The following is a 25,903-nucleotide window of genomic DNA, read 5'->3' as shown; positions in this document are numbered from 1 at the left end:
AAAAAGCCTGCATTGTCACAATTGAAAAGATCCTCTTAATCTTTTTTTCCAAGCCTTTGTTGAAGTATTTCAAATTGCCTTCATAAGAAACACAGCTCTAGCCCAAATATGTTTTAAAGCACACTATCTTTGTGTACAATACATACAATGTGTAAATTGTATCTTTGTGTAAAGCTACTTTTTCATTAGTGTAAATTACACTTACACCAATAAACCATGAAAAACAATTATCTATTTAGAGTTACTTGGTCCTAGTTGTGTACTACACAGTAAAATAAGTGATACGACCAATTAGTAAACATTTGTATGAACCATTTTATTACATCATATAAATCTACTAAAAGTATAAACATGGAATACAAAATGTTCATAGAAAATACATACAATAAGGGCCCTCAGAAACACTGTTATAAAACAATACTGTATAGAATATAAAACATACAAAAACATAAACTTAATCAACATATCATGCATCAAAGCCAAAAGATGAAAAGCCAAAGGTATTTTTAATAGTAGGGATATCAAAAAAAAGTTTTTAAAAGCCTTCATTTATAATGATCACAAAGAAAAGTCAAAGGCATTTGTAAGAAGAGAACTCTGAGATTAATGGCTTGTCGTAAAAATAAAAAAAATCACACACATAATAAGCATCTAACGTAGTAGAAAAATGCAAAAAAAACATACAAAAAACACAACACATCACTCATGATCTCCAGCCCATAATTGTATTTCAGCTTTTCAAATCTAACCAGATTGGTTCATGGGACGATAAAATCACTGATGAGTATAGAAAACGTATCTGCAGATGAGATTCTGGGAGCAGGAGCAGATAAACGGGTTCAAACTGCAGAATTGTGAGGTCAAAGTGTTCATTGAATCAATTAAAAAGTCTATTTTAAATTTTCAGTATTTACTTAGGAGAGCTGCATGGTCTTTTCCAAGAAGACGAAATTACTAAAACATTTTGTGCTGCACACATATTTTGCAAGCTGAGTACCAAACAAACAATATATATGATTACAAATGTATACCAAAAGGTTCATAATCTAATGTCATGTAACATATTTAAGGAATAGATCGACATTTTGGTAAAAATGCTTATTAACCTTCTGGTGGAGACTTAGGTGAAAACATCCTGCCATTATGCTAAGATAAGCTAAGATTAGCTAGCTGGCTGCAGCGTTATACGTAAAGCACAGATATGAGAATGGTATCAATCTTCTCGTCTAAATCTCCACAAAAAATGTAATCAGCAAATTTCACCAAATGTCCAACTAGTCCTTTAAAGTAACTTTACTGTAACAGTAATATAGCATGTAATACATAATTTTAACTTTACATGAAATTACAAAAAACATTGTAAAGCAGAGTAGAACATCTTTTAAAGACCTCATGTAATTAATGAATCTTTTGAGTTTTGAGTCTTAACTGTTGCATCCACCCAACTTCATGAAGGCACAATCATCGTAGGGAAGAGACACGGCAATAAAATAATAAAATTGGATCTGTCTGGCTTTAATCATACTACATTTCTGCTGCTTTGTTTTCTATTTGCCGTCTCCCAAAATTTAGCGTAATCAGTTTCTGCTGTTGACAATCCAGCATTCAGAGGTGAGAATGAGCCCTCCCGCTGTTTAACTTGCATAACTCAGTTTCCACATTTCCAACCAACCAGAGCCACACACTATCAAATAAACTCTCACTTCCATTATATGGGGTCCTCAAAAGGCTACTCACTGAAATGCCTTCATCCGTATAATGTATTCAATACATTTTAGTTACATAGAGAAATATAAAGATATCACATTTACAGTATAAACGAAATCAGGTCCTTCAACATAATACACTTTTTAAAAGGTGATAAGTGCGAGTGACATACATTGTGTTTAGCCTGTGGATGTACACCAGCACTGCTAACAAACAGATTCTCCTTCCCATATGTGAAAAAAACACATAAACCACAAGTGCTGGTAGTGTTTTGTATGGACCACAATGACTCACACGTGACGAATCCGCTTGTTTAAAACAAAAGATTCCTCAACTATTTTTTTGGCCTGCACATTTTACCCCCAATCCCCTTTATTCTTTGTTTATGCTGAGATCCCGACCTCCATTTTAGTTTCCCAAGCAACAACTATTTGAACTCTTCTAAATGAAGCACATGACCAACACAACCTGTATCACAAGACTAACTCATTAGTCTAAATGTTAAACAGCATCACTTTGCAAATCCTTTAGTTGATAGCACACTGAAAATATACATTCAGCTAGTGTCATGGTCACCAAGCATACAATGCATATTGAAATAGTCAAATGCCTTCAAAAATAAAAAAATAAAAATCATAGTGATGGTTCAATATCAGATTTTTTCAAAAAACCTGAGCTGCTGTCAGTCACCTGCTGACATTTTAGCAAAGTACCCACAAATTATTACAGAAGCCAATAACAATGCTTACTTGAATTTCTGGTATTATTTGAGAATGCAATTTCCACATATTTCCACTGTATTCTCATTACAACAGGCAGAGTTTCCACATGAAGGAAGGGTTATAAGGTGGGATCTCAAATCCCGCTGCAGATTTTGCTGTTTTTGTGGTGATTTCACAAATATTCTGATTATTAATGGACACGAGGTACTTGCCAGTAAGGTTTTAAGACCCATACATTTTACCTCCTTTACCTGCCAGAGTCCAAAATACTATACACAAGTAAACACACCCTAAGCATGAAAGAAACAAACTTCGATGGTCCAAACATTGATCAAATGTGTTTGATTTGATGGGTCATATTAAGTTATGTCCCATACATTCACTGATGAAAGGCAGGCTGCGTGTTTCTGTAGGTCTACTTCGAGTAAATACGGTATGAAATAATGACAAACCTTTAAACCTAGTCAGGTGGAATGCAAAGCAAGTTTAAAAAAAGCACTGTTATCCTGTAATCACTAGGCACAAAGAGGTAACGCCTATAGCGGCATGTGTTGGTGTTATGGACGGATGTCAAGGCCTGATTACCTGGTCCTCGTATAAAAAACCACAAGATATAAAACCTAAAAGCACCTCTATATCTATATATCTATGAAGTGATCGATACTGTTACCAGGAATCCTACGGAGTGTGAAGGCATGTTTCCACGATGGACGGCAGGTTTAGTGTGAGGGCAGCGTGGCAGTGTTGGCTGCATTGAGTTGGCCCACAGCTAACATCAGGATGTCTTTCTTCTCTTTGTAAAAACGCAGTTCTCTGCCCGCCAGCCTGGCGTCCTCCAGCTCTCGCTCCGTCGACGCCACCTCCTGCGCAATAGTGCTCGCTACACTCTGTTCTCGGTTCACCCAGTCGGCGGCCATCTGAGTGCGCATGTCATCATCCAGAGCCCGGTGGGAATAGTGAGCCAGCACTTCCTGCAAATGAAATAAGAGAGAGAAAGCTAAGTGGTCTTGCCAACTCAAGATCTATTGAGACATTCGCACATCTTTGGCCGCAGCTAAAGGATATAAAGCTAAAAACGTACTCCCAATTGGATACAAGAGATACTGATCTTAGATTGTGTATCTGCCAGACACAATGAATCCCCCAAAAAATACAGGTTTTTTTGTCATTCTAAAATTCAGTGTTCCAGCTGCCAACAACAGCAATCCTTAGCCTCATGTTACCTCACACAAAATTGATCCCACTGAAATCCACACAGTGTATACCAATTTTAAATGCGATAAAAAGAGAGCACTGGTTTTGTATTTCTACTCGATATCGGCAGATAGCCCGAGTTGAGGTATAAGAATTTTTCAAATCGACGATTTGGTGCTTCCATAATTTGAACTTGCTTCACGTGTCACCTGTACAACAAGAGGATAAGCTTTAACGCACCTACAGATTATTCTTTTAATCAATGTTTTTGGTAGCCTGTGTTTATAATGCTTCATCTGCCGTGACATTATTTTCCTGCTCTCTAGCAATGTCCCCCAAAATGTTTAATCTGTCAAGCCATGTCAGGAAAGATTTAACACAAAGTTTGTTTGTTTAGGAAACTTGATGAAAAGTGATGAAAGCTACTACTGCATTTGGATAATTGAACCCATCGGTGAGATGACTGACAGTACCTGTCGGGAACACTGTCGTTCTCTCATGGCTTTGAGGCTCCCGTTCCAGTGCAGCAGCTGGAACACAGTCATCAGCTCCTGAAACACAAACACAGCCGAGCCAGCAGGAATTAAGAAATGCACTCGCTTCAGGACACTCAGAAAGTAGCAATTCCATTTTACAAACCAAGCATGCTTCCTTCAGATTCCCTATTACTATCTATACATCGGGTTAAGATGTTCTGGCTTCGAGCTCCATGCTTTTAGTAAAAGAGAAACAGGTCACATGTTGGCTTAAACTACTGTGTGTTACCCCAATGGAGTAGCTAGCTCTTGGTAAGCTAGAGGCATACAAACTATAAATCTCTATAAAACATTTATCTGGTTTCTATCTTTGTTATACTGTATACATCAGCTCAACACATGCAAAACATTTTAACACAGCATCTGGGCTCAAACCTTGCCAGTGCTATTTTCACTCCACCCTAGTGCGTCTCAGAAGCATGAAATGGTGCTTAACACGACGCAGAATTTTACGCACCTGAAACTCCAGCATGGATTTTCCTTTGTTGGACTCAAGCATGAAGCGAAAAGCACCAATTCCTGTGTTGGGATTGTCAGCCTCTTCTCTGTTTCCCTGGAAAGAACTACTAGTTAATGTCAGCGTGCTGTGTTGGCCCAAACAACAGCTTGACAAATAAATCTAATGAAGATAAAATAATGAATAATGAAGAGAGGATCTCTAAAATGTGTGTTGCAAAAGATTTTAGGAAACAATTGACAGCAGAGTAACCTTCAAAGCATCAATTATTAGTATCAGGTATCTACCGTTCTGCAAATAGCCATTTGCGTGTTGCCAACTGTATTACATTTACATATTAGTAATATAAGTAATATAGTACTTGCATTAAGTATCTTACATATGTGTCTATTTCTATCCTTTCATTATTATTTAGATATCACCACAACATACTGCCATTAAGGACGGAAGCACACAACCTCTAGGTGACTTACATTGAAGGAGGCCAGGGCCTCACTGACGCTCTTCTCAATGAAGTCGTCTGTGATGCGTCGAGAGGGATGTTCATTGAAAACAGAGTTCATCAGAGCAATCTTGGCAGCGCTGCGTCTTGCCTCTGCCTTGGTGGGACAGAACTGTCAAACAATGAAAGAAAACATGCTTTAGTGGTCAGATAGAATCCGAAACACAGATATGTCGTCAAAAAAGATAAAGCCAGCCAGTGTTTATGGGGAGTTAAGTTAGCAACAGTGTGCATAGACCTTACTTTGCTGTTTTGAGGTCTTGCATCTATATTTGTTATGTTGTGGTTACCAAGATGTTGGAATTTTGTAAGCTTGTAACATGGCACTTGAGTGACATTTTCCTTACATTAATCATACTGTACAAAGGGTTTCTCCAACACACAATTATCATTTAACAAAACGCCATCTCTGGGATGATCGTATCACAATCATGCTAAGAAAAGGCAGACAAGGTACCTGGAAACTTCCAAAGCAGCTGCCCCCGGGAAGACTGACATAGCAAACATATGGAGGGCTGCTGGATGGGACCATTTCATAGACAACCAGAGCTCCGTTCCGCAGGTCGGCCCCTCTGGTCAGCTTCATCTGCCAGAACTCCTGTAAGGCTTCTACCACGTTTACTGGAGGGCACAGAGATAAAAAGAAGCCTCGTCACAGTGTGGTACATCGACAAAACTCTAAAGTGCCATTTGTCCCTGACTGAGCTCTGAAATTTCCTCTCTAAACACAAAGATGGAGAGGGTAGGAGGAAGGTCATCTCAAGGAAGTTGGAGGTTTTTCCTGAAAATATTTAGATGGCTGCTAAGAGGATATTCTGCACCACCTCAGTGTCCTGCAAAAGGAAACGACAACAAAGAAAAGCAATAAAAATGAGTCAGAAATTATTCTTTTGGGTTTGGATCTGCAGAGAAATGTGAGTGCAGCCAATGTTATTCAGGGCTGGTTGACTTCTTTTCGCCCTCAACTCTTTCCTGCTGAGCTGACTGTTTGATACGAAACACAAGCAGCCTGCTTCTTGTTCACTTACAGAGCCTGGAGAACGATCAGTGCGTTTTAGGGCTGCAGCTCTGCGACTAATGAGGCCTCTGTGAAGAAGCTGAGATATATTCTAACATCAGATATATAAATCTCTGGACTGCAATCCAAATAATTTTGTTATTGCTCTTACTGTTTGAAAAAGTAAAGGGCTCACTGTAAACTGTTCTCTTGTTTTAAGCCAATAAAAGTAATAACTTGTGGGCTATTGAATACAATAATGTAAGTACAATTAAGTAAGTTGCTCTTACTTACTCAACAAATATATATGAATCCATTGTGTACTCTGTTTAAAACAGTATAAAACATATTTGTTTTCATAAATACACGGTGCTACATGTATGATGAGCCATGGGATGTCCAGAAAATGCATTTCATTTTACTGAAATGTAAAGTAGTTGCTCTAAATCAAGAGCCACCTAAAGCAGGCTCAACACACCAAATTCAGAAACAGACCAAGTTATTTTTGAGCATCTAAAGGGTTCAGGAAAGGGATAAAATAGAAAGACAGGAAATATCAGGAGATAGCAGAGGAACACATGCGGCAATGGTGCTGGCCCAGACTCAAACCTGCCCGGTATCAATCGGCTCATATTTGACAAATGTGAGAAAGGAAAAGTACAGTTATAAAATATAACTGATAGAATGTGTTAATAGTCTTGTGTTTTATAGCAAAGTAAAGCATTTTAATTCCCTGGTAATGACATAATTATAACTATACCACAGAAAAAAGGTGGAAAACACAAATTACAATATAAGTAAGTAATGAGTGCCGAATGCCCAAATATGGCTTTTCTGTATAAATGAGATAATTTAGCCAACACGTTTTCTTCCCCAGAAAATAAATCACAAAATTGGAGCGACATTAAGACAAAAACATCAACAGTCTTGTGGTGCTGCCAATGTTGGCAGTGTTAAGTAGCCTAAATGGGATAGAGGAGGGAAGAAGCTGTTAGCCAGGAGCACAGAGGGACAATCTTTTTAGAAATAAATCCTATTAGCGGACAGGAACACTTGTTTTAGCTCAACAGCCAACATTATAGCAGCTTTTGGTGTAATGTTAGTTTCATGCATAGTTCTGTCCAATGTGCTGCAGTGATAAATATGTGAGCATAAGTATGAAACATCAGTAATTCATGCTTATTTCTCTAAAAAGTTAGTTGTGCAAATTACATCCATCTGGCAATACTTACTAAGAGGAATAGTCTGGATAATAGGCAACATATTTCTGATTAAAAAAAGATGGATAAACCCACAACATCTTTGCTGCTGACAATAAGTAACGTGATATACAATTACATTACAGGACCAGAGGTGTACTGTGTCGAATGTGAAACAAGTTACTAGAATAAAAGCGTATTGTTCGTAAATGTAATCCCCCAGGGCTGTGCTACTTAATCCTGTAGTTAAGTTGTTGAAGACAATGTTATTTTACGTGTGTTAATATCTAAGGAAAACTTATTGTGATTTTGCATCCGATGAAAATCACCAGAAAACACGGTAGAACAATACAAAGTGGGTATATTTGACACAATGTAGCCAAGCATGTCATTTAGAGGAATACAACGTTAGCATGTTTTTTTTCTGTTGCTAATCCACTTCCAAACGGATGGCGCAGCTAAAAGTGTCTGTTTCTTCTCCTCAAAACTCAAAACTGAACCATATGACACACATTATCACCGCTATCTCCACATTGAACAGAGCATATTATCACCAGTGGACTTTACCTCTGCCGTAACCTTGCGTGTGTTTGGCGAAGCTGCGGACCACCGCCTCCACCGCCTCCTTCAGCACCGCCGGGTTCCCCGGGTTACAGTGCCCGGTGGCCCCCAGCCCCGCTCCGATGCCGCCGTACAGGCTGTGGAGCTGCAGCGGAGGCAGCGGTGGAGGAGGCCCGGACGAAGCGGCCAGAGAGGCCGGGGAGGGCAACAACGGCGCGATGGGGACCGTAACCCCGGGCCGGAGAGAGGAGCGCAGGGTCCCGGTCGGTCCGGAACCGAATCCAATGCCTGGCTGTAGCCTCTGAGGGCGGATACTGTCCGGCATCACGCTAGATTCCATTGTCCAAACGTAACGTCTGCGTAAAGTCCTGGTCTGGATTCAATTTGTACTGATCAACCCGATTTCAGGTTCAAAATCTGGTATCTGAGGGCTTGATGAACAAAGTGTTAGCAGGGTTTTGTCAATCACAGTCGAAAGAAGTACTCAGCCGATGTTCATTCGACACATATCACCGCTGCTGTGCATCCTCACTCTCTGGATTAGGCTGCGGGATTGTCAGTCAACTGATGCCTTCACGGATCCCTCGTACTCTACAGACTCTGAGTTAAAGAACCATGACTGTATTTTTGCATGTCAAACCATTGATGTCCGTGGTTTAAGTGTATTATCTACCGCTAATAAATCCTACATAGTGGCTGTAGCATGTTTCTTTAATAGATTGTGCGCTTGGTTTCTCATCCAAATTCACAAATTCAGTGACTAAGGACAGTGTGTCATATGCTGTAAACACTGTAAAGCCCACTGAGGCAAATTTGAGATTTGTGATTTAGTGTTACAATACATAAACAAAATTAATTTGAATCAAAATGACGATTATAACCTTGACTTTGGCCCTGGTTTTCTATTTTAACAGGTTTATCAGGAAAGTGTTAATTCAACTCGGTCGTGTTTGATTGCATGTCTTGTTTTCTAGGCACCAGCATTTACAAACATGAGGATGACATATTAGAAAGTCAGTTAGTGATGGAAGATGTGGTGCCGGAAAAAAACATGTAAATAAGTAAATTACAATACATAGCAGAATATTACAGTTTGCTGCTTCTCACCAGAGATTTCTGATAGACGCTTGTTAATCTCATTTGTAGAACCAAGACGTCAATATTTGACTTAATTATAAACTTTACCAGATCCATTTCAATTCTAGTTTACTTAATGCTAATAGGAACTGACAATGCAACTGTTTACTCAATTCCCCTTTAAATGGTCAAGTGGCACAGAAGGAAAACAGATGCTGTTGTGTAATGCTTTAAAACAATTCCTTAAAAGAACAAACTCCTAAATATCACATTTTGATGACTTGTGCATCAGAACGTTTTGTTATGCGCATACTGTTGTCACAATTACGATATTTTCTTTCGCACCTGAATGCAGCAGTGGAAAGTCAAAGAAATATCAAGCCAAGAAATGTGAGCCTCTCTGTTCTCTGGCACCACCAGAGCAGAGCTACAGTGAGGGTTTACAGCTTCGGCTCTGCAGCCTGGAGCATGTGATTAAAACTTAGAAGCCGAATAACTCAATTATTTCGATAATAGGGTGAAAACAATGATGATCCTTCTTTGAAACAGACAATAAAAGTTTGAAGTAACTTGGTCGAACTTTGAGTTAGTGGACCAGCAAAGACTTGAAGAGGAAATGGGACATCCTCTTGAGTTTCCTAAATGTTTTTTATGACTTTCTGGTGCTTGTGTAATTTGTCATTCTTTCTGTGGTCTGGTTTGAGGCCAGAGGAGTGTGGAGGAGGATCTTTTTTTTTTTCAAAGCTGAATCTGCAAAAACAAAGTTTAAACAAATTCGAGTAGACTGAGGGACTGTGAGGATTCCACAAACATCTAACATTGGAGCTGTGGCCTGTTTACATTGTTTACTGGAGCACACACACAACAGTCACATATCAGAATTGTAATGAGTGTTTGGCTCACTGGAGGGCGTGCTCTCATTTCATTACATCAGTTAATAACCTCAGGTATGCAGCTCAGTGACATTTGGTCACTGATGTTGTTCTCCAGTCGGTTTCTAGTGCTTAGTTTTATGTGTTTGCTGCATTTACTTTTTCCCCACTTCTTGTTATCTTTTCCTTCTCTCACTGTTGCTTAAATTACTGTAATTATAACTAGCAGCCAGCCTAAACATGTTGTTTTCATAACAATAAGCTTAAATGCATTTTTTTTCTGCCTTTTTCCATTGTATACTTTAAACTTCTACTCCCTGAGTCACAAATATTGTACTTTTTACTTTATACATTTACTTGGCAGTTAAAGATACTCGTTACTATTCAGATTAAGATTTTACATAAAAAAAATTTCAGATGTCTGTGAGTTTTTGGCAGTTCCACCAAAAAGACATTTACCCATTTAAACCTGTTTTCAGTTACATAACAGTTTGAAGCCAAAAGAAGTCAAATGTTCCAATAATTCTCCAAAAAGAACAAAAAGAAGTAAAAATAAATTTGTGTTGCACAATTTTGTTTTATTTTCTTCTATCCGGCCTCATGACCAATCACATTTATCTTGTGAACCTTTGAAAGAGGCCCTGACCTCTAGGTTGGGAAACACTGGACGTAATACTTGGTAACTGTTTATGAAGTAGTTCAAACTAGATCCACCTCCACCAGCAACAACAGTGAAGTGCTGCTTACACATTGATGCATCAGTTACAATATAATCATGACATATAACATACTAGTCATAAGGGTAATTTTAATTACTTAAATACTTCTGTACTTTTACTTATGAATGTGTTTGAATATAGGACTTTAACCTGTACTGAAGACTTTTTTACATTAAGGTATTGGTACTTAAGTAAAGGATGTGAGTATGTCTTCTACCACTGTGCTTCTCCTTATATTCCACTACATCTGTATGAATGTAATTTTTAGGGGACAGGGTTGGTGTGTGAAAGCTGTAGTTATTTACAGATTAAAATCATTAGATCAGTTTAAGAGTATGATGCATTGTTACAAAAGAAACAACAAACACTCTATAAAGTATATTACCTAGTTCAATTAACTCCATTTCTACCGGTCAAAACATTAAAATGTTTTGTAATAATAATAATCCAATTATATCATTCAGTTTTTTTTTCTCTTTCTGTTTCTGGGTTTTTTGTGCTACACTTTGTATAATACAGCAAAACTACAGACGATACTCAGCTTTACGTTTTCTCATTTTGTTCTAAACTGTTCACCTCTTCCTGCTGCAACGTTTATGTGTAGTACTCCGTGTCAGCCTTGCATGCCTTGCATACCAGTTCCTTTTTTTAAATTTTAAGAGGATGGGTTTGAGAAAGGTAAACAACCTAAGCTGTTTTCACCAGGACAGTCAGAATACAGAGAGAATACATTCCCACATCTGGTTTTGATCTAAGCTTTTATAGTCTGACTTTTAAAACTCCAGTGCCAGGCTTTCCCACTGGATGAAAAGAGAGTCATAGGATTCTCGTTCTTCAACTTTTATTAAACAGCTTCTGTTGTTTATGTTAACCTCTCACTTATTTCCTCCGTATCCCCCCCCCCCTGTTTTGAATTGTTTATGACTGACTGAGGAGGAGTGGGGCTGAGTGTTAATGACTTTACAGCAGCCATAAAGATAGACTGGAACACCCTGTTGGATGTAAACCAAAGGTAGAAGGGTTACAGCCACATGTGAGAGTGTCATACTTCTCCCCAAAGGACAGATGTCTGAGACATTTTTAAAGATCATATTGTTGTTATTTTCTTAAAAACTCTTTTCTTTTTAGAGAATATTTTTCAATCCTGTGGTCCATTAAATTGAGTAAAAACAGAAATGTTTTGTATTTATTCTAAAAGAAGAGCGTAAACTCTTAATTCAATATGCAGACATAAATCCTTATAATTAAAGTTCAAGATGTAGTATATAGTAAGTAAGTAAAAAACAGTCCAAAGCCATAGCAGCTATCTGTGTCTATGCTAACACGCTGATGTTTACCATGTTCACCAGCAGATGTTAGCATGTTATTATGCTAACAATCTGCTAATTAACAAAATGCACAGCTGATGCTGATGGGAATTAGTTTTACATGTATTTAAATGACTAATTGAAATGTTGAGTCATGAGATAACAACATGGATTATTCTGAATTTGTGTGTGGGGCATGAATGTATGCACCAAATTCCATGGCAATCCATTTAATAGCTGCATAGACCACAAACGTCTACCTGCTGGTGGTGCTATAGATGACAAGTTAAGAGATCATCAAAGTCATCAGGATTCATCCTCTGGGAACCATGAATGTCTGCACCACAGTTTGTGTTAATCCATTCAACAGTTATGATATGTCAGTCTGCACCAAACTGGTGGACTAACACATGGGCTGACATTCCCATTCCTAGAGCTCAGATGTTAACATGGCTAACAAGAAAGAATCAGAATCGGCTTTGTTGGCCATGTATGCGTAGACATATAAGGAATTTGACTTAGAAATTAAATTAGAACAGCGGTAAGCATAAACATTATGTACAAATATAAATATATATACAAAAGTAACCATATATGAACATAAAACACAACAAATGGAGGTAATGGTGCAGAATGAAGTGAAGTCAGAGTGACGGCCAGTGGAAAGAAGCTGTTCTGGTGTCTGAAGTCCACTTTCATCTCCACAGTTTTGAGCTTGTTCAGACCACACCAGAGGGCCGGCTGTTTAACCTCCCGTCAGTACGCAGACTCATCACCGTCCCTGATGAAGCTGATGACCATTCTGTCTGTGAACTTCAAGGGTTTAACAGATGGGTCTCCTGAGGTGCAGTCGTTAGTGTAGAGGGAGAAGAGTGGGGGAGTGGAGAGAGCACACATCTCTGGGGGGCGCTGCTGCTGATAGTCAAGAAGTTTGTGATCCAATGACATGGAGGCATGGCACAGTGAGCTACAGTTTGGGTTGAAGTATTTCTGGGATGACGATGTCGAATGCAGAGCTGAAGTCCACAAACGGAACCCTTGCGTATGTCCCCGGAGAGTCAAGGTGTTGCAGCATGTAGTGCAGTCCCATGTTGACTGCATCATCCACCGACCTGTTTGCCCAGTAGGCAAACTGTAGGGGGTCCAGCAGGGGCCCTGTGATGTTCTTCAGGTGGGTCAACACCAGTCTCTCGAATTATTTCATGACCACAGAGATCAGGGCGACGGGCCTCTAGTCATTTGATCCTGTGATGGAGGATTTCTTGGGGACCGGGATGATTGTGGAGCGTTTGAAGCTGGAGAGGACTTCACATAGCTCCAGTGATTGGTTGAAGATCTGCATGAAGATAGGGGGCCAGCTGGTCAGCACAGACTCAGGAGGCTGACACACCGTCTGGACTCGGTGCCTTCCTGATCTTCTGTCTGTGAAAGAGCCGACTCACATTCTCTTCACAGATCCTCATTGCAGGTGGGGGGTTGGTTTGGAGAGGTGAGAAGGTGGCAGGGGGTGTAGGTGGTTGTTTGATGTCAGAACAGTTGGGGGGTGTGAAAGTGGGCTTATCAAACCTGCAGTAGAACACATCACATTCAGGTCGTCAGTCAGTTGATGGTTCTCCACAGAGTGTGTGTGTGTGTGTGTGTGTGGGGGGGGGGGGGGGGGGGGGGGGGTATCCTGTATTTTGGGAGGTCCAGCAAACCTCTCCACACTGACGCAGGTTTGTTATGTTGGCTGAAAACTTGTTTTCCAACTTTTTCAGTGTAGCTCCTCTTTGATGCCCTGACCTCTTTTGTCAGTGTGTTTCTGGCCACGACATATATATATATATATATATATATATATATATATATATATATATATATATATATATATATATATATATATATATATATATATATATATATAAAGAATGCTTTTCTGTGAATATAATAGTTTTTGGGTTGTTGTTTTAATGCTGTTAATGCCTTAAAATGATCCCCAGGGAGTGATCATAGATTCCTGTAAAATAAAACATACATTTTATGACCACACTCACATTTGTATACCTTTATTTACCATGTAAAGTGCCCTTGAGTACCTTTTAAAGCGTTATACTAATAAATAATACAAATATTATTATTATTATTATATTTATTAACGTTATTATTATTAACGTGGACCACTGCATTTGTAGCCTAGTTTGTGACATCTAGACAGACTTCTATACAAATCAAATACACACAACTCAACATTACAACAACACAGATAACTGAATCAATCAAATAAAATCAATCAATCAAACAGATCATAATCGCAACATTCATCATAGTCATAATAAACTTTATTTATAGGGCACTCGAAACAAGTTACAAAGTGCTTAATATAAAAGCACTATCTGAAATAATAGTACAATGAAATGCAAAGTAAAACAATAATAAAACAAGACATTCTGTCAGTTCTCTTCTCTATTATATCTGTTGAAGCTCATGTGTCATTATCAAACGTTCTGGCCTGGCTGATGCTGTTACCAGTGATTAAGCCGTTTATTTAATCAATATGATAAGATGTACACTCATGTTGGAATGTCAGCAGAGGGACTGTTGGACTTTGGTTTAGTTTGCCTAGGTGGCAAACAGAGTTCGCAAGGGTCAGTGCTGTGATTCTGTTACGGAACAAACATCCAATAATGTTTTGTTTCTTTTCTTGTCCAATCAGATTCACATCACGTCACGGCTGCATCACCATGCAGGAGAATAAAAAGTATGAGAGTCCCACAGGAAAGCACCATCCAGTCCAACTTCTCCTGCAGTACAGGTGAGTCTAGATCTGTTTTTTATGGGCTTAAACTGCATCTGTAACAATGAGACAATTCCAATAACTCTCCTGGAATGTAAAACTACAAATTGTTACTAAACTAAACTAAACGACTGAAAGGCAACTTTTGAGGGTAAAATGCACTCCTTTATTGCTTCAAGGTTTAATGAGGGAACTGATGTTGTATAATGGCAAAGAGAGGATTTTGCTCATGAAGGTGTTGATGTTTCTCAATCATGTTTAACATGTTTAAGTTTTCAATGGAAATATTTGGAATTTTTATGTCATTAAAATAAGCTTTCTCTTCATACACAATATACAAAATATCTTATTCTAAATTAATTAAACAGTTGTAGTGACCTTACCTGCTCTTGATTCAGAGCAATGAAATATAGATGTTAATTTTGTGACCTGGGAACACATAACTGTGATAAATTATTCCAAAGTCAAGGTTCTCTCTCCAGCTTTTTACTGCAGTTATTGACGCAATGTCTCTGATGAGCCAGATAAAATTTACAAGTTAATGCGTGGTAAATATTTATTTTACTACTTCATTGCGAGAAAGCCAGGCTGGCATTCCTCGAAAATGTGAGAACTTTCATCAGCGAGTCATCTGATCGAAAAACAAAAGAGCTTTCTATTCAACCTCTGAAAAACAACTTCATAAAACATCTTAATGGCCCATTTTGGATTTCAAAAGGAACATTGTCAGGAAGGTTGAAATTCAAGCAAAATGGTGAGAAAAAAAAAGGATGGTGCTTTTTTAGTCAGTACAGGTTATATTGCAACAGAGCGAAAATGACACAGAGGAACAAGCAGCATATTAACATCAGGTTATATCATCATCCTCATACATAAATGTTTGATTTTGTAGGTCTCCTCCACTCAGCAGCCATGAAATTCTCCCTCATTGCCACCATTGTTCTGCTTGGTCTGGCACAAGGTAGGATATTTAATTTATCTTCTCCAAATGAGAAGAGTGCAAGTATTTTGTTTATCATAGTTGTGAAAAACATACTTAATTATTGACTTTTTTTTAATATTTGGAAACCTACAGGAAGCTTTGCACAAGATGCTGCTGATCTTGAAAAGCTCGGTCAGTACTTTGAGGATATGAAGAACAAGTTGGTTCAGGACATGACTGAGCTAATCCGCAACCAGGACCTGGCAAACCAGGCTCAGTGAGTACAGCGAACCCGGGAAACCCCCATCTCACCACATATAGCCATGGTTTAGGGTAACATTCAAGATAATAACTTAGGTAAATGATTCGAATACTTCTTCCACCTGTTAATTGGTTGTCAATAGTCATGTACGGCTTACTTTGCTACAATAAAATTGAAACACACAAAAAATAATGCAGTACTGAATTTTATTCCCCCCCATAGTGAAAGTATAAGTTAGCTCTCACACTCTTAAGTAAATGAGCAAAGGAAATACTGACACTTATTTCATCATTTGGGCAACCCAATTTCACCGACCCATGATAGCAACAGAGACCGCTCTGTACTTTGCAGGTCAAACAGGTGCATTTATGATTTTCATATATGATGGTTAACCATGTTCTACCCCACAGGAGCCAGATTCAGCCTATAGTCGCTCAGATTCAGGAGCAGCTGAAGACCGTTGCCACCAATGTCGAGGAGCAGATCAAGCCCCTGACTGCCAACATGCAGGCTCAGCTCAAACCCCAGATCGATAGCTTCCAGAAGCAGATGGAGGCCATCTTCCAGAAGCTGACAGAGCAGACCATGGCCCTTGGAAACTAAACAAACTGTCCTTCCAAAAGATGCAAATGTGCCCCCACACCACCTTCATGTATCTAATGGCTGGCCTAAAAGTGCAGGTAGAAAAGTACAACAGCCTAAGATGTGTTTCAGTGATTGCTGACATTATCATCTCTGTCCCAAAGCACTATTAAATCTTGAAACACAACTTCACTGTGTAAATTGAATTTGTGTGTGTATGATGGGTGTTCGTTTTTTGGCCACTTCATCATTGGAGGTCTGAATTGGCTTGATTTGGCCAACACATTTGGAGGCTCTTACCATGATCATCTTACTACAAGTCATAGGAACAGGCTTACTGTCACCATTTGTAATTTCACAAGCAGACAACAGACGCATACAGATTACTTTATAAGTTTTATTCAAGCAAGCAAAGGTGAAGGGAAATTTCACAATAAACAGGCTTCTCCAGCCCAAACATTCAAACATTTCAAAAAAAGAAAAAAAATGGCAGAAAAGGAATGCTTTCAATCTTATTTTATCATGGAATTCTTCTCTAAAACCTCTCATAAACTGGTCATTTTTTAATTTTAATTTTTTCTCTTTTTTGTGTATTTTCTCTTTTTAACTCAGCCAACAAGGCCTGGTGTTTCTGTTCATTAGAGGCCTGGCTGGAGACTTGTTTCCATAGGTATTTTTTTAATATATCATTTGACTTCTTTTTACTTTGTTTTATGCATTTTAAATTTTTTCACTGTTAAGATCCATCGGTGAAGCTAGTCAAGGTTCCCCCGCTCCTGTGAAAACACAAAAACACAATCTGTGATACCAATTACTAATGTACATGTTTATGGTGGGGACAGTTTCCAACCTACTGTTAAGGTGCTAAATGCAAAATTCAGAGTATTAAAATAGCAGCAAAATGGTTGCCGTGTAAAGATATAGTGAAGAAATGGCGACTTGAGCAGATAATCTGTGTTTATTGTAATCCCAGTTCCTCTGTGCATGCAAGTCCCAGTGTGTGTGCCCCACTGGTTGGCTAATGATCACTGCTCTGCACTGTGCTTCGCTTATAACACCATAGTTGCTATTGTCCGCATCAGCAGTAGTCATGTTGAGAGCCATGTGGAGGTAATCTCTAATTTAGCGTCATTAAATACACAACTAGTAAGATATGTGTGGCAGTGTCACGTCTCCTGTCAACACTGTCCTTTCCTTGTGAAAGCAGCTCTGGAAAACTAGTCATACCTTGGGTTCAGACACTCGGGACACCAACTGAATTCGTCACAGTCTTCTGGGCGGCCTCCTTTGCCTGGTGGGCTTGAAGCACAGCCACTGCCTCGTCCACCTGCAAAGATTGAGTTGTTGAATGTTGGCAACGCCACAACATCATAGTGGGATCTACAAAAGTGCTCTGCTGCCACAAGATCAACCTTTCCTGCACATCAAGCTAACTAGTGAAGAAGCATACATGTACTTAAACTCACACCCTTTGGTGTAAATGTTTCCTGGGACATTTCTATTAAGAACAGAAAGTAGTCCCTGAACTTAAGTTCTTACCTTAGAGCGGAGAGACTCTGGGGACTCCAGCATGTGGAGAAGCTCCGAGTTGTCAATTTCCAGCAACATACCGGTGATCTTCCCAGTCAGGCTTGGGTGCATGTTCTGGATGAGTGGGAAAAGACGTTCACCTAGAGGAGTGACAGATACAGATTTAATACAGAATGTAATTATCACGCACCAAGAGACGGTTACTGAGAGAACACCATATTAATACACGTGTTATACAATATACAGTAGAGAGGGTCGAGTGGGGATGTGGTTTCCTTAGCTGGGGATAGGGGTGGAGTAAAAGTAGTAGTAAAAGTCTCAAGTTGAAATGATATTGCACATGCTGGGTGCAGTGAAAGGCGGGGGGGGGGGGGGGGGGGGGGGATATGAGTGCTACGTCACACTAATAAGGTATGTGGTCATGAAGAGCTGTTGCTGAAGCTTACCCAGCATCTGCTTCTGTTCCTGTGGTGGAGCAGCTGCCAGCATGGAGGCCGTCAGAGGCTCCTGTCCCTGAACATGGACAGCAGGCTGTGGGAAAAGGGACGCAGGAAATTATAAGTCAGACGGAAAATCTTGACTGCACATCCAAACGGAACGGTTTCCCTCACATGGAGGTCAGAACAGGTCAGCAGCAGCAGCTGGCCCAACAAAGAGATTTGTACCTGCTGCATGGGGACTTGTGGCTGAGCAGGTATGTGCTGCTGGGGATTGCGGACTCCCGCGGCATATTTGTACTGAGGGACTCCGCGCACAGGAACACCTGCTGCTGCAGCTGCGACAGCCGGTCGGGGGCCCATGGTCTGAGCTGTGGCAAGAACAGGGGGACAGAAACATAAATGCAAAGAAAAAGCAGCAGACATACAGTTGAACTGTATTTGATGTGCAGACTATCGATTGAGTACGGGTGACTGACCGACACGCTGGGCGGACATCATGCGGGGCACCTGGGAGGTCGGCCGCATGGCGCCGAAGGTCTGAGGGCGCGGTGCTGAGGGACGCATAGCACCCGGCATGTTCTGGAAGTCTATGAACACACAACAACATAGTGGCTTTGTATACAAACGACTGCTTTTCGTTTCAGTGCTTTAAAAATGACAGTAAATGTACACAATGATTGTAGGACAGCTTAAGAAAAGGCTAGATACTCACGTTGTGGCCTGACACCTTGGGTGGCCCAGCGCGGGCTTGGCCGGAGCTGGGCCATCTGCCCAGCAGCTTGGTAGTAAGCGGCGCGGTTCTGGGCCTGAGGTATGGCTGCCATGAAGTAGCCAGAGGGCGGGGCTGGCTGGTAGGGATTGATGACTGGGTTGGGCACCGCACGCACACTGGCCATGCGCTGCATATACTGGTTGGTCAGGTGGGCCTGACGCTCCTCTTTGCGCTGGGCCAGGGCCACGTACAGTGGCTTGGTCGCTACGATGCGCCCGTTCATTTCCGTCACTGCTTTCGTGGCCTCCTCCGGGGACGAAAAGCAGACAAAGCCGAAACCTTTGCTGCGTCCCCCCTCCATCATGACCTGAGAGCGAGAAAGTCAAATGTAACGAAATGTAATAAATCTGGGCACCGGTAAATGAAAGCGGTTGCTATAAGTCATCAATGAATTACAGAAAGCAAAGAAAACAGCTGATGTACTACCTTGGCACTGGTTATGGTGCCGAACGGTGTGAACTCCTTTCGCAGACGTTCATCATCAATCCCATCATCAAGGTTCTTCACGTATAAGTTGACACCCTGAAAATAAGACAAAACTAATTTTAACTTGTGTCATTTCTTTGAAAACATTACATATTAGGTAAAAATAATCCACTGCTAAAGGACTGAAAAAAGTCCCTTTACTATGCATTTAATTTGTCTGTAATACATATTTATCCCCAGAGATCATGGTGAAGAAAGGTGGGGCCCATGAACTACAGAGTCACTGTTGCAGCCATTTTGGCCAGTGCAACCTATTAAGGAGGGAGCACCGAATTTGACAAAGCTGCAGCCGGTCAACTTGCTTGACCAGACGATATGACCGAAGGGACCAATTAGAAGCAACTATCAAACTATGACGCAAGAAGTTACGTTGAATCTGACAGAGGAAGCGGACCTGGTAGCGAGTCATGCGGTCTTGTTTCATTTGCTCAAATTTGCGCTTGAGCTCCGTCTGTCGCTCCACCTTCTTCTGGGCGCGGCCAACGTAGATGAGCTTGCCGTTGAACTCCTTCCCGTTCAGCTCATCCACTGCCTGTAGCAAACAACAAAACAAAGTCAACTCAGAGGCCGTAGTGGTGGGAGTCTCCAGACGGTTGGGACAACTCTTACTGTACCTTCTGGGCGTCCTCGTGCCTTTCAAAGCTGACGAACCCGAAGCCTCGAGACTTTCCGCTGTCATCCGCCATGACCCGGATACTCATCGCATTTCCTAAACAGAAACATAAATTTAGTAACATAAATCGTGCTTTAATGCAGATGATCAAACCATTGCATCTCTATGCACAGGAGCAGACTTAAGTCATTTCATAGAGCTGTTTGGAGATTGGACACCCTGACTGACCATATTTACTGAAGACATCCCTCAGCTTCTCTTCATTTATGTCTTCACCGAAGTTTTTGACGTAGACATTTGTGAACTCTTTGGCTCGGGCACCCAGCTCAGCCTCGCGCTCTTTGCGAGATTTGAAGCGACCCACGAATCTGCATCGAAATGGACAATTAGCAAATTTTGAATAGACATTAACCGTGTTAATTATAGGAATAATAAAATGTTCTGCTCATCGCAAGTGAAAAGCAGACCATGTGTGTTCATCAAGCTCATTATTACACATTTATCACACATTATGTGCTCAAGCATCATTGTGCAACCTTCAAATCAGAACATGTGCAGTGTTAATTGAACAAAAAGTATTTTTCCGTTTCACATATTAGTTTGAAACAAGTTAAAAACATTCACTTACACTTTTCGGTCATTGAGCAGCATGCCATTCATTTTCTCAATGGCTCGTTCGGCGGCCTCCTGAGTCTCAAAATGCACAAAGCCGTAGCCTTTAGAGCCATTCTCGTCACAAACCACCTTAGAGGAAGAAACACATGCTGCTTTAAAGCCACACACATGCAGTATATTGAACCTGAAACTATCTTATTCATCGCCTCTCTGAAACTGACTTTCTATTGTGTCGTTCCTTGTGTTGGGAAAAGAGTCCAGAATTACTTTAAACTGTGTGATTGTTAAAACCCTTTCTCCCATTGCTATCTATGATTTCTACTGAGTATAATGTGTTGCAGAGCTGCTCTGAGAAACGATGTACAGTTAATATATTTGATATTAAGCGACATCGACAGTTTGGTTTTAGAGCACAGGGCAACAAAGACAAACTGTTGGGGGAAACTTTCACACAAGGTAATGTATCTAGTGTAAATTACCATCAGACATTTACAAAGCTCACACATGCAAATGTTGCCTGCACTCACAATGCTGTACCACAACAATGACGGTGGACCATCCCCGATATAGGCTAGATACAAGAAACTGGGTCTACATCCACACTACTAGGTTTCTGTTTTGAAACGCATATCTTTAAAACCCTGACTTAGTGTGGATGGAGCCTGAGTGGGGAAAAAGTCTTTTACCTTGCACGACAGGATGTTTCCAAATGCAGAGAAGGTGTCATACAGAGCCTTGTTGTCAATGGACTTGTCAAGATTCTTAATGAAGATGTTTCCCACGCCGCTCTTTCTCAGTGACGGATCCCGCTGCGACCACATGATGCGCACAGGCCGTCCCTTGATCACATCAAAGTTCATGGTGTCCAGTGCACGCTCGGCTGAGGGAAGAAACACAGGAGCAGGGGTTAGATTAAAAACTACATCTAAAAATCTTCAAGTGCTGGATATGATAGACAGTCTTGTCTGTGTTTCTAGTGCTTACGGTTTGTAGGGAAACTGAATAAGACTGTTAGGGTTAGGGCAGTTTTACCACCATGATGTTGTGGCAGTGAAACATTTTTGCATCCAAGAATATCAAAAAGGTAAATGCAGATCTGTGCTCTCATCAACGGAACGCAGAAAATGTAGACATTTGGCTTCTACAGTATGCAGGGCTGACATATTCTAACATTTTTTTTAAAACACATACTATTTATTTTGTATCTACAGATAAAGATGGATGTTCAGATCATTCTAGGGAGATTCAATCAAAATTGTTGTGTCAGCTGTTTAGGGAGAACAGTTGGGGTGTTGTCCTGACAGAGCGGAGATAAAGAGGCATTGAGCATTCAGCTGGCCGATAGATAGCGATCCACTGCTACATTACTAGGGTGGGCAGGGCGGACGTGGTGCTTTGCTGCTACGCCACTGCTGGGGAGGTTCAACTGAGGAGACCCTACCGACAACATGTCGGCCGCAGTCACGTGTAGTAGAAAAAGGGGGCTAGCTTTCACTTGTCACATACTGTCATTTTAAAAAACAGACATTTAATAAAGTACCTACCGTCCGCTGGCTGTTGAAAGTTGACATAAGCATATCCCAGGGAACGCCGGGTAATCATGTCCCTACAGACCCGGATCGATAGGATAGCTCCGGCTGGGCTGAATTTCTCGTACAGCATGGCCTCGGTCACATCTTGATGCAGATCCCCGACGTACAGTGAAGCCATGGGGTAACTGGGAGCACTGGGATTCATTATGGAGGCTAGTAAAGAACCTCGGGCGAAGCCGGATTTTCTTGACGGAAAAAAAAGTTTTTCCGGCTACAGTACGAATGGTTATCTCACGGTCACGAGCGTCACGTCAGTTCGGGGGCAGAATGCTGATGGTTAATGTTAACAACCGTTGGCTTGTCAGTTGAAGGGTTTTGAGTAAAAATGTATGAGATAAATATGTTAAAATGGCACAATGTCGACTTCTAATGGGGTTAAAACTGTCATTTAAACGTGACACACAATGATAAAAGCAAATTAACGTTACTTAGCTTCGTTTTTGAACCAGTAACACGTCGACTGAAAAAAAAAATGCGTTGAATTTGTTAGGCAGCCCGTTCTTATACGTTACCGTCCAGTCCGCGAATGTCTAACGTTACTCCAGCTTCACCGTTGTTACAAAAAGAAGAAGGAAAAAAAAAGATTTTTTGTTTTTTTTATGTTTTGAGGTTTTTTTTGTATTTTTATTTTTTTATAGAATGTGTGAGCGGGCTCAGGAGCACACACACACTCACACAGCACAAACAGCCGGGGTTGAGGGTGGGTAAGCTCTGGGAAGTTGACGTATATATACGAGTGGGCGTGTCACCGAAATGGACCAATCATCCTTCGGTGTAGTTGGAAAAAAAAAAGTCGACAAAAGGGGCGTTGACCACAACCGTACGCATGATGATGAAATCATGTAAAAAACGTATCGTTAAAGACTGAAATTGACTTATTGGGTTGACCACAACTGTCGAGTGTTTGGTGATGCAGTGTGGGGGCGACGTGAATTCCTCTGCAGAGTTTAGGGTAGATCCCCGCTGCCGGGGCTCGGAATGGCACGAGGGTTTACTGCACACAACGCATGATATGCCTCGTGTGACACGGTCACTTAGCAAATATGACATGCAGGTGTACATCACGTACAAACCCTTTACGCTGTAAATGTACCTTTTTTTTTTTTTTTTTTTTAAATAGGAGCATATGCTGTGTGGTGTATTTCTTAAGGGCCTTATCAGCTGTTATCTGAGGGAAACTTCACTAGATTGTCGTTAAAGGCCATTGATCAGGGCGAAACAGATGTCACTGTTTAGGGCATAATGACTGATTGTATGATGTGATCGGCTTACTATCGTTCATAAATAGAGGTTTACAGCAGTGTGCTTATGATCTGTCTGGCTGTGAAGACAGATAAGAGTAACATTTATGCAAATATAAAATCAAGAGTCACTCATGTGAGTTTGACTTTAAATCAGATGTATTCTCAGTGTGGCTAGACTAATCATGTCTAGGTTTGTGTAGAGAAATCAAATGTAAATGAAAAATAATTAAAATAGTTTTTATTTGAGTAAGCTTAAGTATTTTATCATGTCATGGGTCTTTCAGCATTACAGCAAAGGGCCACGTGAGTATTTTTCTTCAATATTAGAATATACCAAAGTGTAGGATTTCCAACATCAGAAATGAACAAAAGTTGTTCAATAAAGGCTGCTCTAGGCTGTGTGCTTGAGGACAGTCAGTAGCAGCCATTTCACCTAAATACAACAGTCCTTAGCATGAATGGGTGTATATTCTCAGATCACTGTGAGGATGCACAGCTTCTCATATGCATTAATACATTGTAAAAATGTCATTCCACATGTACAGAGAGCAAACAAATGCATTGAGCACAGCACACTTGATTTTAATGTTTTAATTCCACTTACATGAAAAGCACATAACCAAATAACGTACTCAAAAGTGTTCTGAATCCTGCATCCCATCTTTTAAAATCAAGATACTGTAATTAGAAGAAACTGGCACTAGTCTGACTACTAAATGGTCATAACACAGCTTTCGACCAAGTTACGTTGATAATCAGTTTACATTTAGCATTGTTTTAGTTTGTCTTTTCACAATGTACTTTCAAGAAAGGTAAATGTTACTGTAAACCACCTGGTTCAAGCTAAATCCTTAGCATAACCTGCCAGTTTCAAAGCACGGCTAACCCTCAAACCATACTAATGAGAACCACATACATTCCAGGAATCAAAGGGAAGAAAATACACAAAGAAAATACAAAACACCTGAATAGAAAAAGAGTAGAAAGCCACAGAAAAGCACATGGCGAAAGTATCCTCTGCACTGCTGAAAAGATAAAATATCAAAAGTTACAGTATCGAGCCATTTTGTCAAGTTGTTCACTTTATCTCAGGCCGTCTATACCTTGTCATGTGTTGTGGAAAATTGCAGGAAATTATAGTCAACAAATTTCACTGAGAGTGAAAAGATGTCAGTTAAATGGAATGAAATCCTCAACAAAACCATCAACCCAAGTTTTACCAGTTTCCATAAGTGGCCATTCTCACAAAAAAAAAAAAAAATAAAAAAAAATAAAAATAAAAATAAAAAAAAACACACCTTTCCTACATCCAAATGCACACAGAACCTACTGAGCCGTGACACATGTACCACCCATAAAAACACTAACTGCTACACTGGACATGACGGGGCAGGATGGAGACAAGCTATATGGTAACAGATCTTTACCAAAGTAAATCCTGCCATCTACAGGATCATTGCCATTGTGATGAAGCCCACAGTTTAGACAATTCAGACCAATGTGACCAATTCAGTTTTTACAGTTTACGTGCTTCATTCAGGATTTTGTAGACCCAAGTGTCACAAAGATTGTAAATGTTGAGTTCCAATAAAAACGTAAAAATTACAGAGGTTTGTTTTTGTTTGACTTTTTTGTTTGCTACAGTGAATAAAGGTTAAAGAACACAGGGTTGGGTTGGATCTAAAAAGGAGGGATTTCATCTGGACAAGAAACAAAATGAAAAAAAACATCCACTGGTTGACACAATGAGTAATGTTCAAAAGAAACCAAACAGATCTATTCCATTCTTTTCTCTGTGGAGGTGCTCATACAACACACCCACACATTCACACGCACACACACACACACACACGAATGTATCTGCACACACATACTGTACTTTACACATTGTGAGTGGAGTGTAAACATACATATCTGTATGTGCACACACAACCACACACACACACACACACACACAACTTAGGCTGGTGAGAGGTAAAAAATGTGTGTTTTTCTTGTTATTTTTCCCCGAAGTTCATTTCTTTTAAGCTACCGCCTCCGCCTCCGGCTCTTTTTCCTTCTCTTTCTCCTTTTCCTTTTCCTTTTCCGGCTTCTGTACCGGCTCCGGCTCCTGCTCCGGCTCGTCTCCCTCACGATCACCCTGAGCGTCTGACATCCACAGCTGAAACAAAGCAAAGGACACTGGGATTAGTACACACAAACTGGGAATCCCCAGTGGAAGT

The 25,903-nt window shown here is 40.4% G+C and overlaps 4 protein-coding genes and 1 non-coding gene across 5 annotated transcripts in view; 1 reads left to right on the top strand and 4 right to left on the bottom strand.

The window, feature by feature from the left end:
• Positions 1–333: 333 nt before the first annotated feature.
• lix1l (limb and CNS expressed 1 like) lies at positions 334–8,462 on the bottom strand. Its single transcript, XM_068734364.1, has 6 exons — positions 7,882–8,462; positions 5,576–5,739; positions 5,090–5,230; positions 4,617–4,712; positions 4,097–4,174; positions 334–3,400 (listed from the first exon to the last, which is right to left on the bottom strand). Exons 1-6 carry the CDS (start codon positions 8,213–8,215, stop codon positions 3,149–3,151), a joined length of 1,065 nt encoding a protein of 354 aa, XP_068590465.1. The 5' UTR covers positions 8,216–8,462; the 3' UTR covers positions 334–3,148.
• A 6,112-nt stretch (positions 8,463–14,574) lies between these two features.
• On the top strand, positions 14,575–16,576 carry LOC137890195 (type-4 ice-structuring protein LS-12-like). The gene is made up of 4 exons (XM_068734326.1): positions 14,575–14,641; positions 15,516–15,584; positions 15,699–15,822; positions 16,218–16,576. Exons 1-4 carry the CDS (start codon positions 14,590–14,592, stop codon positions 16,408–16,410), a joined length of 438 nt encoding a protein of 145 aa, XP_068590427.1. The 5' UTR covers positions 14,575–14,589; the 3' UTR covers positions 16,411–16,576.
• Positions 16,577–16,772: 196 nt separating this feature from the next.
• Positions 16,773–23,136, bottom strand: LOC137890193 (polyadenylate-binding protein 1A-like). The gene is made up of 14 exons (XM_068734325.1): positions 22,390–23,136; positions 21,532–21,725; positions 20,859–20,974; positions 20,459–20,598; positions 20,232–20,326; positions 20,012–20,149; positions 19,558–19,653; positions 19,072–19,438; positions 18,836–18,946; positions 18,585–18,727; positions 18,366–18,450; positions 17,929–18,059; positions 17,617–17,716; positions 16,773–17,165 (listed from the first exon to the last, which is right to left on the bottom strand). Exons 1-13 carry the CDS (start codon positions 22,580–22,582, stop codon positions 17,624–17,626), a joined length of 1,902 nt encoding a protein of 633 aa, XP_068590426.1. The 5' UTR covers positions 22,583–23,136; the 3' UTR covers positions 16,773–17,165; positions 17,617–17,623.
• On the bottom strand, positions 19,769–19,905 carry LOC137890223 (small nucleolar RNA SNORA5). Its single transcript, XR_011105280.1, has one exon. It is a non-coding gene; the product is annotated as a small nucleolar RNA SNORA5 (small nucleolar RNA).
• Positions 23,137–24,257: 1,121 nt separating the features above from the next.
• The window catches only part of LOC137890196 (14-3-3 protein zeta/delta-like), an 8,001-nt gene continuing 6,355 nt past the window's right edge, over positions 24,258–25,903 (bottom strand). The window contains exon 6 of the mRNA XM_068734327.1: positions 24,258–25,842. Within this exon, the coding sequence (XP_068590428.1) occupies positions 25,705–25,842 (138 nt within the window). The 3' untranslated portion in view covers positions 24,258–25,704. The remainder of the gene's footprint in view (positions 25,843–25,903) is intronic.

The sequence above is a fragment of the Cebidichthys violaceus genome, unplaced genomic scaffold, assembly GCF_023349555.1.
Source record: "Cebidichthys violaceus isolate CVI_PGR_0920_01 unplaced genomic scaffold, fCebVio1.0.p SCAF_63, whole genome shotgun sequence".
NCBI lineage: Eukaryota > Metazoa > Chordata > Actinopteri > Perciformes > Stichaeidae > Cebidichthys > Cebidichthys violaceus.
The sequence above is the reverse complement of the archived record's forward strand: the minus strand, read 5'-3'. Positions and strand labels throughout refer to the sequence as shown.

Excerpts from the sequence above, each read along its gene's own strand:
- lix1l (XM_068734364.1), bottom strand. The coding sequence starts at position 8,215 with ATGGAATCTAGCGTGATGCCGGACAGTATCCGCCCTCAGAGGCTACAG. Across the intron at positions 4,713-5,089 it reads AGGCCCTGGCCTCCTTCAAT|GGAAACAGAGAAGAGGCTGA; the intron begins GTAAGTCACCTA and ends AGTTCTTTCCAG. Across the intron at positions 4,175-4,616 it reads AATCCATGCTGGAGTTTCAG|GAGCTGATGACTGTGTTCCA; the intron begins GTGCGTAAAATT and ends TTTGTGTTTCAG.
- LOC137890195 (XM_068734326.1), top strand. The coding sequence starts at position 14,590 with ATGAGAGTCCCACAGGAAAGCACCATCCAGTCCAACTTCTCCTGCAGT. Across the intron at positions 15,585-15,698 it reads TCTGCTTGGTCTGGCACAAG|GAAGCTTTGCACAAGATGCT; the intron begins GTAGGATATTTA and ends GGAAACCTACAG. Across the intron at positions 15,823-16,217 it reads GACCTGGCAAACCAGGCTCA|GAGCCAGATTCAGCCTATAG; the intron begins GTGAGTACAGCG and ends TCTACCCCACAG.
- LOC137890193 (XM_068734325.1), bottom strand. The coding sequence starts at position 22,582 with ATGAATCCCAGTGCTCCCAGTTACCCCATGGCTTCACTGTACGTCGGG. Across the intron at positions 20,599-20,858 it reads CTGCTCAATGACCGAAAAGT|ATTCGTGGGTCGCTTCAAAT; the intron begins GTAAGTGAATGT and ends ATTTCGATGCAG. Across the intron at positions 17,717-17,928 it reads CAGAGTCTCTCCGCTCTAAG|GTGGACGAGGCAGTGGCTGT; the intron begins GTAAGAACTTAA and ends CAATCTTTGCAG.